Genomic DNA, 16,352 nt, shown 5'->3' with positions numbered 1-16,352 from the left:
ATTATTATTAAATTGGAAATTATTTTCTAGAAATAGAATTAAGCTTTCCCTTTTTGATAAAAGGATTAAGTTGGCAGTTTTGGTTTGGCAACTTAGAGATTATTACAGTTTTTATGTGTTATAGAGTGAATTCTCATTTCTTGCAAACATTATGTTACTTTAAGAATGACTTTTAAGGAGATTAGTTTTTTGTTCCTTCTTTTTTTATGTTAATCCCATACCAGATATTTGGCAAAAGAGAATGGTATTTATTGACACCTTCCTAATAGCATATTTTACTTAAACTTTTATCTTAGGGCCTGAACGAAGAAGTGTGGAAATTGACAACAAAAACAAAACGATCACAGCATATCACGAATCAGGTCATGCTATCATTGCATATTACACAAAAGACGCGATGCCTATCAACAAGGCTACAATCATGCCACGAGGGCCAACACTGGGACATGTAAATTTCTCTAAGTTTTTTCTCTGCTTTTATAAATTTTTATTTGTTAATATTTATTTGAGAGAGAGTTCTATTTGCTGTTCATTCCTGAAATGCTTGCAACAGCCAGGGCTAGACCAGGCCAAAGCCAGGAACCCAGATCTCAGTTTGAGTCTCCCATGTGTGTGGCAGAGACCCAAACACTTGAGCCATTAGCAGTAAGCTGGATTGGAAGCCGAGTAGCCTGGACTTGAACCAAGCATTCCAGTGTGGGATATGGGCATCCCAAGTGGCTTTTTTTTTAAAGTTTTATTTCTTTGAGAAGTAGTTACAAACAAAGAAAGGAAGAGACAGAAAGTTCTTCCATCCACTGGTTTGCTCCCCAAATGGCTGCAGTAGCCAGAGCTAAGCTGATCCGAAGCCAGGAGGCAGGAGCTTCCTCCTGGTCTCCTGTGTGGATGCAGCCATTTTCTACTGCTTTCCCAGGCCACAGCAGAGAGTTGGATCAGAAGAAGAGCAGCCAAGACTCAAGCTGGCATGCAGGCAGAGTCTTAGCCCTCAATGCCACAGTGCTGGCTCCCCTTTCCTAAGCTTTAGGATACTTTTCTTGTTTTTGCTTCTGAGCCATTTTTAAATCAGACACTTGTGAAATTTTTCTGATAAAGAATATTTAGGTATTTCAGATATTATATGTATTATGAAATTTAAATGCCTAATTATATTACTACCCATAAAGAGAAATTCTATGTTGTAGTGACTGATTCCATAGTTTTCCAGTTTTAGTATATGTGCTGCCAAAATGAGTACTGGTTCCATAGTTTTCTAAGATTCTCTCATTTAGTACAAGTTTTCATCTTGTCTTTCCAATATATGGTATTTTAAGCATTTTTATGCAGCTGGGGAAAAAACAGTCCTATTCCAGCATTACCCACCTATTCTTCATGAAATGTGCACTTGCTTTTTTTTTTTTTTTTTAATTATTTATTTTATTTGAAAGGCAGAGTTAAAGAGAGGCAGAGAGAGAGAGAGGTCTTCTGCTGGTTGACTCCGCACGTGGCCTCAACGGCCGGTGCTGCACTGATCCGAAGCCAGGAGTTTCTTCTAGGTTTCCCACACAGGTGCAGGGGCCCAAGGAGTTGGGCCATCCTCCGCTGCTTTCCCCAGCCATAGCAGAGAGCTAGATTGGAAGCGGAGCAGCTGAAACTCAAACCTGCACCCATATGGGAGGCCGGCACTACAGGCAGCAGCTTTAACCACTATACCACGGCGCTTCCAACCCCACCTTTTGTTGTCCATTTGTTTTTTAAAGACTCTTTCCTTTCTAAATTGCTGGATTTGTCATCAATCACCTGATTACCATGACTATTAAATATCTTTCAGCCTTCAGTATGATAGGGTTAAAACACTATAGTGAGAGCTAGATGATAATTCTGTTTTTTTGTAGAACTATTTCAGAACTGTATCAGGATGTCTTTAGTTACAGAACTGTATGAGAATGTTTTTAGTTACAACTGAAGTATTTTTCAATTGTTCAGGTGTCACTGTTGCCTGAGAATGACAGGTGGAATGAAACAAGAGCCCAGTTGCTTGCACAAATGGATGTCAGTATGGGAGGGAGAGTGGCAGAGGAGCTTATATTTGGAACTGACCATATAACAACAGGTTTGTATTAAAAAATGTCTTTAGTTCAAATTGTGTTTGTTGGTTTGGAGATATTTTTAAAATTTGAGTTCTGTGCTTTTTATATTTTAGGTGCTTCCAGTGATTTTGATAATGCAACTAAGATAGCTAAACGGATGGTCACCAAATTTGGGATGAGCGAAAAGGTATTCATTATTTTAATCCTTTTCATATATCAAATGATGTGTCATGTGTGACTTTAACGTTCTGACTATAAATTGATAGCATTTCCTTTCCCCATTTCATTCTAAATACTTAAATCTGAATGTTGTTTTCTTAGCTACTCAGAAACTATTACTTCATGAGTTAATGAAGTGATTACACAACATAAATTCTTGAGCCTTTTGATATGATATAAATAAGCCTGCTTTCTGAGCTTCCTTCTTTACCTTTTCCATGTTTTTATATTTCCACATTATCCTGTGACTCCTTGAAGCACTTTTGTATTCTGAATTGTGCATGTCTGGCTTTGGAATAGCTGGCAAGGTTTTTTAAGAAAATACTCAGAACCAGAATTAAAATGATTTAAAATTTTCTCTTTTGTTCTAATCTTCATAATTTCATAAGAATGATGAAATTTCTGTTCTTTCAAGAGCATTTGTATATTTTTCTTGCCCCCATATTTTTGTCCTGATCTATAGGAAAGTAGTTTCTGTTAAATTTCTTGATATTTATGGATTTTTCTGTTCAACTACTTTTTTCTCTTTGCTTTTAGCTTGGAGTTATGACTTATAGTGATACAGGGAAACTGAGTCCTGAAACTCAATCTGCCATCGAACAAGAAATAAGAATCCTTCTAAGGGTAATGATCATATTTTTCTGTGCTCATTGATTGACATAATGTGCCTAAAGGAGCAGGTGTTTAGCCCAGTGTTTAAGATTCCAGGCCCTACACTGAAGTGCGTGGGTTCAATTCCCTGGTCTGACTCCTGATTCCAGCTTCCCACTAATGCAGACCCTGGAAAGCACCAGTGATGGCTCAGGTAGTTGGTTTCTGCCATCCACTAGATGAGGATTGTGTTTGCAGTCCTGGTTGCTGTTATTGGCTTTATCCCGTCAGAGTCCCAGCCCTAATCACAGTGACAGCCATTGTAGGCATTGGGAGAGTGAGCTAGAGGATAGCAGCCTGCTCACCCATGTGTGTACTCTCTCCCTGTTCCTCTTCCTTGCAAGAAAAACAACAAAAAAAGTGACAACTAAAGCATCTTTGTTCACTAGAAATCTCATTCTATAAGATAATAGATGTATCATTGCAATCATGATCGACATATGTTATACCTCTGGTCAGGAACTGGATCTTGGTGGTTTTAAAAATGTAATTCTACTTGATGTTTTTGACTAACATATAAGGATATTTTGGTTTTTAATGTTTATCTTTTTTTTTCCAAGATTTATTTTATTTGAAAGAGTTACAGAGAGGCAGAGAGAGAGAGAGAGAGAGATTGAGATCTTCCATCTGCTGGTTCATTCCCCAATTGGCCGCAATAGCCAGAGTGGTACCAGTCTGAAGTCAGGAGACAGGATCTTACTCCAGGTCTCCCACATGGGTACAGGGGCCAAAGGACTTGGGCCATCTTCTACTGCTTTCCTAGGCCATAGCAGAGAGCTGGATTGGAAGTGGAGCAGCCAGGCACCCATATGTGATGCCTCCACTTTACCCACTACACCACAGTGCTGGCCCCTTTAATGTTTATCTTTTATAATAAGCATTTGTTTATTCATCTAAATGAAAGGCAGGTGGAAACTATCTTCCATGTGCTGGTTCATTCCCTAAATGCCCTGGGCTGGGCCAGGCTAAACTCCATTGGTGGCAGGGGCCCAAGCACTTAAGCCCTCTCCTGCTGTCTTCCAGGATGCATTAGTAGGAAGCTAGATCAGAAGCGAAGTAGCTGGGACTCAAATCAGCAGTCTGATAGGGGATGTGGACATCCCAAGCAGTAGCTTAACCTGTGATGCCACAGCACCTGCCTTGTCATTTCTCCTTTAGCTATACAACCATAGAAAATGAATAGTAGATATTGTTTATTGAGTCTTGTGACTCATATTTTTCCCCTACTCTTATACAGATCTTTTCAAGATTTTATTTGACAAGTACAGTTACAGACAAGGAGAGGGAGAGACAGAAAGGTCTTCCTTCTGTTGGTCCACTCTCCAAATGGCAGCAATGGCTGGAGCTGAGCTGATCTGAAACCAGGAGTCAGGAGCTTCTTCCAGGCCTCCCATGTGGATGCAGGGTCCCAAGCACCTGGGCCATCTTTTAATGTTTTCTCAGGCCCTAAGTAGAGAGCTGGATCAGAAGGTGGAGCTCCCGGGGCCAGTGCCCGTTTGGGATACCAGCGCTGCAGGCGGAGGCTTAACCTACTACACTGCAGTGCCGGCCCCTCTGACATAGATTTATTCAGCAAATATTACTTCCTTTGTGCCCAGCAGTGTACATTTGCTAAGAATATAAAAAGAAATAAGCAAATACAAAAGTCTCTTTGGTTACTATGTCCAGTAGATTGAAGTAGAGGACTGTATAAGAGGTTCTTGTAGTAATCTGGCATGACACAGTGGATGCTTGGCTCAGTGTGATGAATGAAGAACTGCAGGCAAGTTCAAGAGACAGCTGATGGCTTGAGCATTTGGTGCAGTAGTTACTCCAGCTGGGGTGCCCACTGCCCATATCTGAGAGCCTGTGTTCAAGTCCCAGTTCTGTTCCCACTTGCACAACCTGAGAGGCAGCAGATGATGGATGGCTCAAGTAGTTGGGTCCCTGCCACCCATGTAGAAGACTCGGATTGAATTTCCAGCTCCTAAGCAGTTGTAGATCTCTGTATCTTTCTCTTTGCCTCTCAATTGCAGTAAATTTATTTTTTTTTAATTAAAAAATTTGATAGTATGTCTCTGTGATGTTTTGGATGTGAGGGTTGAGAGAGTAGTCAAAGTTGTTTTCTAGATTTCTGTCTCTTGCAGTCATCTAGTTATGACATTCACTGAAGAAACTCGGGACTAAACCTGGGCTGGGTTAGGACTGGGAATTGGGTAGATCATTCCGTTTTGTACATATTGAATGTAAGGCATCTTAATGTAGTTTTCAAGTTGGACGTATATATGGGTCTGTAACTTAGTGGAAACATTGGTTATATGCTCTATTTGGATGTTGAAGTTGCCTATTAAGGCAAGTCTTTGAATGGAGAGGAAGAATAAGCTGAGTGCCAAAGTTGAGTGAATGCAGAATCTAATTCAGTATTTGTCCTAAGGCACAATAATGGTATTGGAAAGGCAGTCCTTCAAATTATTTTTTACTTCAAAGGAATGGTGCTTCACTCAAGAGGGTAGGTTAGTAATGTTCTAGAAGTGGTGATGTGAACAAAGACCTCCTCTCTTTACCCAGAAGTATCTAGGCTAAGAGGAATAAACAATACTTGAGAGACCTTGGGAAAGCAGTCTTTATAGGAAAGAGGCAGGTTTTGATTGATTCAAGGAGTTTGAAAGAATGTTTTGGGAAGTCTGTTTAATATAAAAGTTTAGAAAGTGTTCCAGAAGAAGTCTCTGCCTTCACAGAATATTTATTCTCTTTTCCTTACTATTTATGTTGTTGATACAAAATTACCAAGCTTTTAAATGTTTATTTAAAAATAGTACTTATAAATCAAAAAAATGCACATCTCTTAACATACATAAAGTTCTTATTTCTTGTCCTATTGCCTATGGATTTTGCCTCCCCTACATCTTCCACTTCTTATACATCTGTTTTTCTATTTCAGGAGTCGTATGAACGAGCAAAGCATATCTTGAAAACTCATGCAAAAGAGCATAAGAATCTAGCAGAAGCTTTACTGACCTATGAGACTTTGGATGCCAAAGAGATTCAAATTGTTCTGGAGGGGAAGAAGCTGGAAGTGAGATAATAACCCTGCTGCTGGTTTTATCACAAGAATACAAGTAGCACTGCAGTAGTTTCCTTTTGCAATGCTTCCTCCCTTTCTTGACTTGGTACAACTCAAGGGTGTGAAAAACTTTGTCAATCTTTTGTCTCATTTATCTAATTTTGGTTCTTCTCATGACACCTATTGCAAGTTAGGCACCCATAGCAAATATATTTTAAAAAATAAATCAGGATTGAAACAACTTGAGAAATGTTGATCAGTTATTAAGTTGAGTAAATAATCGTTTTATGGCTGGTTACTAGTTGTGAGTAAAAATTGTGCCTTTTGCTCCTGGGAAGCATTTTTAATTTGCAGGCTGCAACTGTTGAAAAATTACCATTATCTCTTGTTAGTATCTTTTCTCTTTGATAAAGAAATAATACTGTTTGATATCTGGCAAATCCCATGTACCATTGGGTATTTCATTATTAGGTACTTAATTATGCTCCAAATTGACCATATGTAACATTTTTTTTTTAAGAAAAATCTAAGTAGGGAATTGGAAATACAGAGATACAATCAGAATTTAAGCAATTGTAATCCTTTAAAAATGCAGCATGCATTTTCATGTTAACAATACTGTCACTCTAATGGAGTTTATTTCAGAGCAACAGTATTTTGTTAAGTAAGTAACAGATTTCATTCTGAGTACCTGTGTAATTATGCTTATTTTCAAAAGGAAAAGCCAAAACTCAGTCCCCTTCAAAGTGTGCTTCTGAATTATCCTAGAAAAGAAATGCAACATTGTATTTACTTTTCATCCCAATTTTGTGGATATGAACGTGTTGTTAAATAATTTTTATTTGACTCTATAAAAATTATTTTACAGTGCACTGTATTGGTTTTACAACAATATTATATTCTTGAAGTGACTTTATTAAAACTACCTACACTTTTCTAGTAAATTAAGCTGCATATGGTCTTCATTGAAGAAGATGGTTATAGTTAGAGAGGAAGCTTGTTACAGGATCAGGATATCTTTACCTTTTTTGGTTAATCTTAAATTTTGATTTAATTTTAAACTGATAGAAATGTTGCTGGAATAATAGAAGAAACTCCCAAAATAACACTGGTCAAAACTGACCAGTTTTCATTTTCTTCATTTTTTATCACTGCCTGTGTTCCCTCCCTGTCACACATATATATATAAAACACTGATAATCCTAAACCTGTCTCCCCTATTCTGTCTTAAATTTTTATGGATTTACTGATATATAATTTACACACTATAAAATTCATCCATTGTATGTATGTAGTTTGAAGATTTTTTTTGTGTGTCGTCACCACATTTAGGTTTAGAACATTTCTATCACTCAAAATTCTACCTTGCAGATTTGTGGTGAACATTTTAAGAACTTAATGAACTGTACTAAAAGTGAATGTACAAATTTTCTAATGAGGAATGTAGGGGAATTACAGTTTCTCCCTTTTACAGTATTTCCTACCTTTTTAAATGACCTTTTGATGGTCATTCTACTCAATAAGAAGTGGTCTCACACCACTCATCCAAATTAATCTCACCTTAATGCAATCATCTTGGATTTAATTTATGTTTCTGTAGTGAATAATATTGACCATCTTCTGTGCTTATTTGCCATTTGTATATCTTACATTTTAAGGAAAGCCCTTTATCAGATGGATATTTTGTTTTATTCCATCTGGTAATTGTTGCCTTTTAAGTTGTGTGTCCATTCATATTTAATATTATTGATGTAGTTGAATTTATACCTTTTACTATTTATTTTTATTCTCATATCTAAAGAGATTCTTCTGTTTTTACTACCTTTTGCTTTAAATAAATACTTTTTTCAGTACCATTTTAATTACTCTGAATTTTCTGCTATTAGTTACATCTGAACAGGTGACAATATATATCTTAGCTCAATCTACTTCAAACTAATACAAATTTAATTCTGATAGAATAAAGGAACTTCCAGAAATTTCTCTGTATATAGGAGTAACTTTGTCTCCATTAAGCCTGTGAAATCTATCTTCACTTGCTGTGCCCAGCCACTGATGTCTCTGCTCAGGTTTCTGTTTTTTCTTATTTTTACGTCTGGGTTTCTAGGGGTGGCTGCTGTGTCTGCATAGGCTAGCAGTTCGTCAAAGACTGGTCAACAGTTGTCTGAAGTTCTTCCATTCAGGCCTCCACCCTCTGCTGTTGGATCTGTATGTGGGCCTGCCAGTACATTCAGATCTGCCCTGGCTTTTGCTTTTTGCTGTGCTTTATTGCTTTTCCTTTTTGCATAAGCAAAGGCTTTGGCAAACAGGGGTATGTGGGTGGCTTGATTGTTTTCTGCTCTTAATATTTGTAGTAAACTTCTCTGGAAATTAACACAACAGACATCACAAAGTCGGTATGTGAGTAGATTAGGAGGGGGGAAGGATTTAGGTGGGTGAAGCAAAGGAACAGATAGATAAATTATGAAGAGGAAACAAAAATCCTATTTATTAATTACTGACAAACCCAGCTAAAGGGATTTGAGGAAAACATAGCTATAATATATATTTACACATTTTTGTAATTATCTTACCCTTCAATAAAAACAGCCCATTTGTCTGACTTTTGATCTTATTTCATGTGCATCTTCAGCATCACAACTTTCTGGTGAAGTTGCTACTGTCCAGTTCATCTTCCAATAAGTGCTTGCTAGAAATTGTCAACTCTTCTCTGGTTACAAAATAGTAGCTTAAAATTCTTCATTCTGGTTGCAAAACAAACTCACAGGTATCAAAAGAATAACCTTTAAAAATTAAAATGGGAAAGTGTGCCATCACAATAAAAATAATGAAAACAGCCAGAAAATATATATTATATATAAAGATACATATATAAAGAACAGTGTAACAATTTACACAAGAACAAAAACCTAAATGTTAAAGACACAAAACATGCCTTAAACTGGGTAGGTTTGGCCCAGTGGTTAGGATGTGGGTTAGGATGCCTGCACGCTCTGGGTTTGAGTTCTGGCTCAACTTCTGCTGGTCTCCGTTCTGGGAGGCGGTGATCATGGGTCCAGTGGTTGTGTCCCTGGCACTCACGTGGGAGACTAGAGTTCCTGGTTCCAGGACATTTGGGGAGGCCACAGAGAGATGCAAGCTCTTTGCTCGCTCTCTGACCCTCAAATAAAATACATTTTTAAAAATTGTTAACTAGTACACTATTTCTCCAAAATGCAGCATGGATTAAGGATTCAAATAGAGTCTATGGAAGTAAAATAAACCAAAGAGGAGGCCTGCATAAATGCTTTTTCACTTCTAATGGAAAATACACAGTAGTTTCCCCTTTTTAAATTGGCACTGGATGACAGACTGCCACAGTCTGAAACCATGGTTTGCCTTGTGTTACCGCTGCTAAATTTCCAGGGAGATCTGCTGGGGTCCGGAGGAGCGGGGAAGGGAAACAGAATGAGGGTGGAGGAAATCTGGAGACGGAGTTTTTGGGGGAGTTTCGTCTGGGACGAGGTACCATCCTGGTGTTCCTGCTGCTCTGGGACACATCTGAGGGCAGAGACTGCTTTTCCCACGTGCAGAGGCCTGCCTTCCAAGTGTCTCCGCCCACGTTCCTTTAACTGGTGCTGTTTACTGAGAGGTAGAATTCCCGCCCACCATTCCTTCCCCTAATGCTCCCAGCAGCCCAGGCAGAGTGCAGAGAAGGGTCTCGAAGCCACCGCTCTCATTGGGCAAGGGTGGCCTCAACGGCTTCGCAAACACCCAACACCTCAGCCGTTTGACGCCAACGGCCGTTGGGTTTGGCCGTTGGCTTGCACATGCGTGTTGCGCATTCCGGGACCCTGGTTTTCATGCGCATGCGCCAGCGCCTGTCTTCCGGGGTCGCAGACGCCATTGCCAGTTGGGTCGCTAGGCTACTGCCTGTGGGAGCCGAAGGGAGGTATCCCTGGAGCTTTGTGAGGAGAGCGGTTGGCCCCACGGCAGCGCCGGTAATGGGACTGTGGAGATAAGTCTGTGAGAGGTAAACTGAGGGGCGAGGCGTTGGTGAGGTGAGGTGTCTGTGAGGCCGCTTGCCTCAGCAGTGAGGACGAGTTTGTTTCTCCAGCCACGAAGGGTCTGTCCCTCATTCGGGCTCCTCCGTCAGCCAGGAGAAGAAGCGCCATAGATGAAGTCAGGGTGCGGGGACCACATCCAAGGTCAGGGTCTAGGGAGTGTCTCGAGTCCCGCGTGGGGGAGGTGACTCGAGGGCAGTTTGTGTTGGTCTGGGAAAGTGATGGGAATGGTGGCGACCAGGCGGACAGGGAACAGCCGCTGCGAGCCTGTTAGAGTGGCTGCCCGGTGAGGCCCCCGGCTGAGGTGGGAGGAGCGCGGGCTTGCCCACTGTGCTGGGACCCAGCATGCTCCGTCTACACCGGGACGGGACCAGCGGGTGAGCACTGGGGCACAGAGGGTCTTTCAGAGGAGCAAACTCAAAACCAAGACTGACTAATAATTCCCCCTAGAACTTTACTGACTACTGAAAAGGGATTAGATAACAGAATTGTGTGTTTATAGCATTTTATTTTTAATGTATACATCTTTAATTTTCTTTAAAGAAAAGATTTGTTTATTTGAAAGGCAGAGCAGTAGAGAGGGAGAGAGCGAGATCAGAGAGGGAGAGAGAGAGAGCTCTTCCATCCACTAGTTCACTCTCCAAATGGCTACAGTAGGCCGGGTTGGGCTAGGTGGAAGCCTAGAGCCAGGAACTCCATCTGGGTCCTCCACATGAGTGGCGGTGTGGCTTTCCCATGCATAATATATGCATTTTAAAAACTGTCTTGCTGTGTACATTATAGAAAAGTGCATAATGAGAAAAATAATTTGCATATGTCAACATCTGGGCTAATAATTCTTTGGCTTCACTGCTGAATTCTACCAGATTTTTAAAGAACTAATTCCAAATCTTCTCAAACTATTCAAAACAATTGAAAGGGAGGGAATCCTCCCAAACTGCTTCTACAAAGCCAGTATTACCTTAATTCCAAAACCAGATGATACAACAAAGAAAGAACTATAGACCAATATCACTGATGATCACAGATGCAAAAATCCTCATCAAAATACTAGCTAATTGAATCTAAGAACATAACAGAAGATCATTCACCTGGACCAAGTGAAATTTATCCCTGGTATTCAAAGATTGTTCAGCATATGCCAATAAATAAACGTGATACATCACATTAACAAATTGAAGAATGAAAACCATATGATTATCATAATGCAGCGAAAACATTTGATAAAAGACCACATCCTTTTATGATAAAAACTTAAAGCAAATTGGGTATAGAAGGAATATGCCTCAACAGAATCAAGGCAATATACGACAACATCCTAGAATGGGGAAAAGTTGGAAGCGTTCCCACTAAGGTCTGGAACCAGACAAGGATACCCACTTTTACCTTGCTATACAATATAGTTCTGGAAGTTTTAGCCAGAGCCATTAAGCAAGAAAAAGAAATCAACAGGTTACAAATTGGAAGGGTGGGAGTCAAATTACCCTTGTTTGCAGATGACATGATTTTCTATATAAGGAGAACTGAAAGACTCCAGTAAGAGAGAACTGGAACTCATAAGAAAGTTTAGTAAAGTTGCAGGATATAAAATTGACACAAAAATCAATAGCCTTTGTATACACAAACAATGCCATGGCTTAGAAAGAACTTTAAGATCAGTCCCACTCACAATAGCTACAAAAAAATACATTGGAATAAATTTAACAAGGTAAAAAATTTTTTTAAAATGAAAATTGCAGAACGTTAAAGAAATAGAAGACAAAAAATGGAAAAATCAGCTTATAAAATAAACTGAAAGTACATTATTATAAAAATTGAAAGAATAAGAAAGGAAGGAGGGATGCAGGATGGGAAGTATTACTATGCTTCTAAATTTGTATATATAAAATACATGAAATTTGTTCACCTTATATAAGTTTTTAAAAACTGAAGAAAAAATATTTGAGTAGCCACCATATCTGCTTTATATCAGTGCACATATAAGTGAGGATGATCTTTACTGAACAGCGTGGAAGGAAAGCAGAATGGGAAGATAACTTTGTGTTCTTCAATAGGAAGATTCATTTTTCTCAAAATATGAGCTCTGTGTTTATCAGTTTATTTTAAAGATTTATTTATTTATTTGAAAGTGAGAGTTAACAGAGAAGGCGAGGCAGTGAGAGAGAGGTCTTCCATCAGCTGGTTCACTCCCCAGATGGCCACAATGGCCAGAGCTGCGCCAATCCGAAGCTAGGAGCCAGAAGCTTCTGGGTCTCCCACATGGGTACAGGGGCCCAAGCACTTGGGCCATCTTCTACTGCTTTCCCAGGCCACAGCAGAGCGCTGGATCAGAAGTGGAGCAGGGCCGGCGCTGCGGCTCACTAGGCTAATCCTCCGCCTAGCGGCGCCGGCACACCGGGTTCTAGTCCCGGTCGGGTGCTGGATTCTGTCCCGGTTGCCCCTCTTCCAGGCCAGCCCTCTGCTGTGGCCAGGCAGTGCAGTGGAGGATGGCCCAGGTGCTTGGGCCCTGCACCCCATAGGAGACCAGGAAAAGCACCTGGCTCCTGGCTCCAGCCACCGATCAGCGCGGTGCGCCGGCCGCAGCGCGCCGGCCGCGGCGGCCATTGGAGGGTGAACCAACGGCAAAGGAAGACCTTTCTCTCTGTCTCTCTCTCTCACTGTCCACTCTGCCAGGACTCGCACGGCGGTGACTTTACCCTCTATGCTACAGCCTCTCCCCTGTGTTTATCAATTTTAGATAAACCAAGGACAAACAAAGTTGTGGTGTTTTTTTTTTTTGTTTGTTTTGTTTTTTTTTTTTTAAGATTTATTTTGTTTGTCTAAAAGTCAGAATTACAGAGAGAGGGAAGAGACAGAGAAAGAGATCTTCCATCCAACTGGTTCACTCCCCAAATGGCCTCAACAACTTAGGCTGAGCCAAGCTGGAGCCTCATAAACCAAGCAAAAGGGTGGACTATTTAGACTAGCAGTGAGTGCAGGATTCTTTATCTCAGAAATTAGTTATCTGAATATTATCCTTTTCATTCCAAGTGTAAGCCCTAGACGTGGGGCACAAATAGTGCCACATATTTGATTTTTCTAATTAGTCAATTGGGTCTTGAAATGTCTAGTTTAGCAATGAATTTTGTACACCCTTCCCCCACTTGGAGCTATCTTCTATACTCTTCTTGAATTGACCTAAGGGGTGCCTTAAGTTCAAGGAAGGCCATCCTGTTTCACAAGTCAGATTTGGTGGCGGGCTGTGGGTTTAGGTGTTGGGGTGGGGAGATATTTGAATCCTTCTGTCATTTCTGTTTCTGCAGAGTTGCTATTGAAACTGCTCCTGCACTCAGGTAAGCATTGACCTTTGCTACCAGGATGCCCTTACTAATCCAGGGCCCTCAGTCTTCATGACTACCCCTACTTAGACTTCACAGTTAGAACATTAGTTCACACACATGCACTTAGCTGCTCAGCCCTTGCTTCCAGTGCAGCAGGACCTGCTCTGGCAGCTGGGCCTCCTAGCTTTAACCACACACATATTGGGCAGCTGACCCTGGTATGCTCAAAACCTTGTGTGGAGTCCATATCTCAGCTTAGATCTCCATGGTAAATTTTCCCTTGACATTGATTATCTTCTGCTAGCACATATATGGTTGAGATTATTCTAAACTGTCAGAGCATTTCAAATGATGTTATTTCTTTGCTACCAGATCTGTACCCCGAAGGTCACTTTTATCTTGTGCAGGTCCTTAGATTATAGAATGTCCCATGTTATCTTTCCTGTGCAGGGGTGGGGAACCTTTCTTCTGCCAAGAGCCATTTGGATCTTTATGTCATCATGGGCCATACAAAATTATCAATGTAAAAATTAGCCTGCAATATTTATTGAATTTTGTTTCCCACTGCTAGATGAAATGATTTCACCAGGCTTATATAGCCTATTGGACCAGATGTTACCCACCCCTGGTAGAGGCACCAAATTTTAGTTGGCCCCTCAAGTCATCTGTTTCCTGTAATAATTAAAATATTGGGCCGGTGCCGTGGCTCACTAGGCTAATCCTCCGCCTTGTGGCCCCGGCACACCGGGTTCTGGTCCCGGTCGGGGCGCCGGATTCTGTCCCGGTTGCCCCTTTTCCAGGCCAGCTCTCTGCTGTGGCCAGGGAGTGCAGTGGAGGATTGCCCAAGTATTTGGGCCCTGCACCCCATGGGAGACCAGGGTAAGTACCTGGCTCCTGCCATCAGACCAGCACGGTGCGCCGTCCGCAGCGTGCCGGCCATTGGAGGGTGAACCAACAGCAAAAGGAAGACCTTTTCCTCTGTCTCTCTCTCTCACTGTCTACTCTGCCTGTCAAAAAAAAATTAAAATACTGCAAATTATGAGTACTTGATCTCAAGTTTTCAAAATACTTTTAATTTCTGCCTCACAAGGAAGCCATTCAGAATTCTCTGAATCTAAAAGATTAGTTGGATTTAAGTTAGTTAAGCCTCAATCCATAACTCATCAGTGTCCATGTAGAAATGGATTTGATCTTCCATATCAGAGTTGAAAATGGAGATTAAGCATCGTTCTAACAAAGAGCTGCAGCTCAGAGTTTGAGGAAGTAGAGAAGGAATAGTAGTTCAGGTCAGGTCTTGGCATCTAGTAATTTTCTGCCCTTATCCTTATGATTCACTCAATAATGGGCAATTATGTAATCTAATTGAGTGATATATTTAGAAACGAGTTAACAATTACTAAATAGCTGAGATACCCTGAATTACAATCCACAAAGAACAGTTAATAACCAGAGTTAGAAGCTTGGTTACTCCAAAAGCTTATCTCTATATGACAATTGGCAGTGGTAACCAGTACCTTGTTTTCACCACCAAAGGTTTTATGGCAAATCTCATGTATCCGTGGCCATAGAACCACAATAGGACACAACTAGGGATATAAGGAAGATTAGGCCAGTCCTGGAGAGGAATTAATTAATTGTGAGTGAAGAATGTCTACGTACAGACCACGTTATGTTGATTCTACTTTGCATCTATTTTTTTGTTGATAGATAAGTAATTTATTCATAGTGAAAGTGTACTCTTCCCTATTCACATTTATCACAGTTTCAAATATTATGAAGTGGAAAATAAATTACCCCAACAGCAAATAATCTTGTTATTTCTAACAAGGCTCTATAAATTTTACTTTATGTATTATTAGTGTTTTGAAACCTAAGCTTTATTATGTGTGTGTGTATATATATATATGTATATATAAATATTTATACTACAGAAGTAATACTGGTTTGCTGGAAGAGCATTAGAAGTAGAGTCAGAAGACCTAGGGGAGATCCTGTGGCTTTCTAAATTTTTATCATCTCCTTTTTCAGAACTGTGATAAATGAATTCACTGATGTATATAAAAGTGCTTTCATTTACAAATAAATATAATTCTTATAGCTGTCTCTAAAAAGGTTGGAAAACTAAGCTATTAGTAAACTCTTCTGAGGAAAAAGGAAATTAAAATAGTTAGAAATTTTATCAGTCTAAATACTACGCTGAGGTAAGGCTCTTACAATATGATGGCTGTCTGAGTTAGATATTAGAGTGTAAACCTAACTTTTGAATGTTACCCAGCTTACTAGTCTTTTATATTCTGGTTTTTGGTTTCCTATAATTCAGAGAAAGCATTGTCCAATTCTGAGATTGTTTTAAAGTATCTTGTAGTTTCTTTTTTACTTTCATGGATTCATTATCTTCCATTAAACTTGTTAAATTTTGGAAATTTCTGTTTCTAGAAGATTTGAAGTTTAGATCTTTTTCCACTTGTATATTTACTTTTGGTATGTTTTCATTGTTTAAATATAACAGTTGTTCTGTATTTTCAGAATGCATCATGTCATTTTATTGAGGACTAGCTAAAGGTGTCTTTTGTTTTACCTAGGTTTTTGAAAGCCATAAAATGGAAAATATCTGTTGTATAAAACTCAGATGTTGCAGGATGAATCTGTCATGCTAAGCTGGGAAGCAGATGCAATAAAAAGCCAGAATGAGTCAAAGGAAAATAAACATCTTGAGAACATTGAAATTATAAAATAAAAATATGGTAAATTTCAAAAAAGAATAATATTGAATAAGGAAATATTAACAAAATATATTCCAGTATAGTAGACATCTTCATGATCTGGTAGCTGAGAATACAATGATGAATTCTAAACTACAGAATGAAAAATGAAACAAATACTGGAATCAGAAGTTGAGTCATCCATACTAGATTGCTGCTATACATAGTTGTGATCAAAGGCAGACATCAAGGTGAGGCATAGAATTTGCTTTCCAGAGAGAAAGAGATGACTGGTTTTATTTACAGCA

General features: G+C 39.7%; 1 protein-coding gene and 1 long non-coding RNA gene across 3 annotated transcripts in view; both read left to right on the top strand.

Moving 5' to 3' along the window:
- The window catches only part of YME1L1 (YME1 like 1 ATPase), a 51,018-nt gene extending 43,177 nt beyond the window's left edge, over positions 1-7,841 (top strand). For both annotated transcript variants that reach the window (XM_002717282.5, XM_017347630.3), the window contains 5 exons: positions 297-448; positions 1,963-2,089; positions 2,180-2,253; positions 2,823-2,909; positions 5,857-7,841. In XM_002717282.5, the coding sequence (XP_002717328.2) occupies positions 297-448; positions 1,963-2,089; positions 2,180-2,253; positions 2,823-2,909; positions 5,857-6,000 (584 nt within the window). In that variant the 3' untranslated portion in view covers positions 6,001-7,841. The remainder of the gene's footprint in view (positions 1-296; positions 449-1,962; positions 2,090-2,179; positions 2,254-2,822; positions 2,910-5,856) is intronic.
- Positions 7,842-9,853: 2,012 nt separating this feature from the next.
- On the top strand, positions 9,854-16,061 carry LOC138845049 (uncharacterized). Its single transcript, XR_011381739.1, has 3 exons — positions 9,854-9,991; positions 13,325-13,354; positions 15,925-16,061. It is a non-coding gene; the product is annotated as an uncharacterized lncRNA (long non-coding RNA).
- The last annotated feature ends 291 nt before the right edge of the window (positions 16,062-16,352 follow it).

Source organism: Oryctolagus cuniculus, chromosome 13 (genome assembly GCF_964237555.1).
Source record: "Oryctolagus cuniculus chromosome 13, mOryCun1.1, whole genome shotgun sequence".
In the NCBI taxonomy this organism is placed as follows: domain Eukaryota; kingdom Metazoa; phylum Chordata; class Mammalia; order Lagomorpha; family Leporidae; genus Oryctolagus; species Oryctolagus cuniculus.
This window is presented reverse-complemented; position numbering and strand designations above follow the sequence as displayed.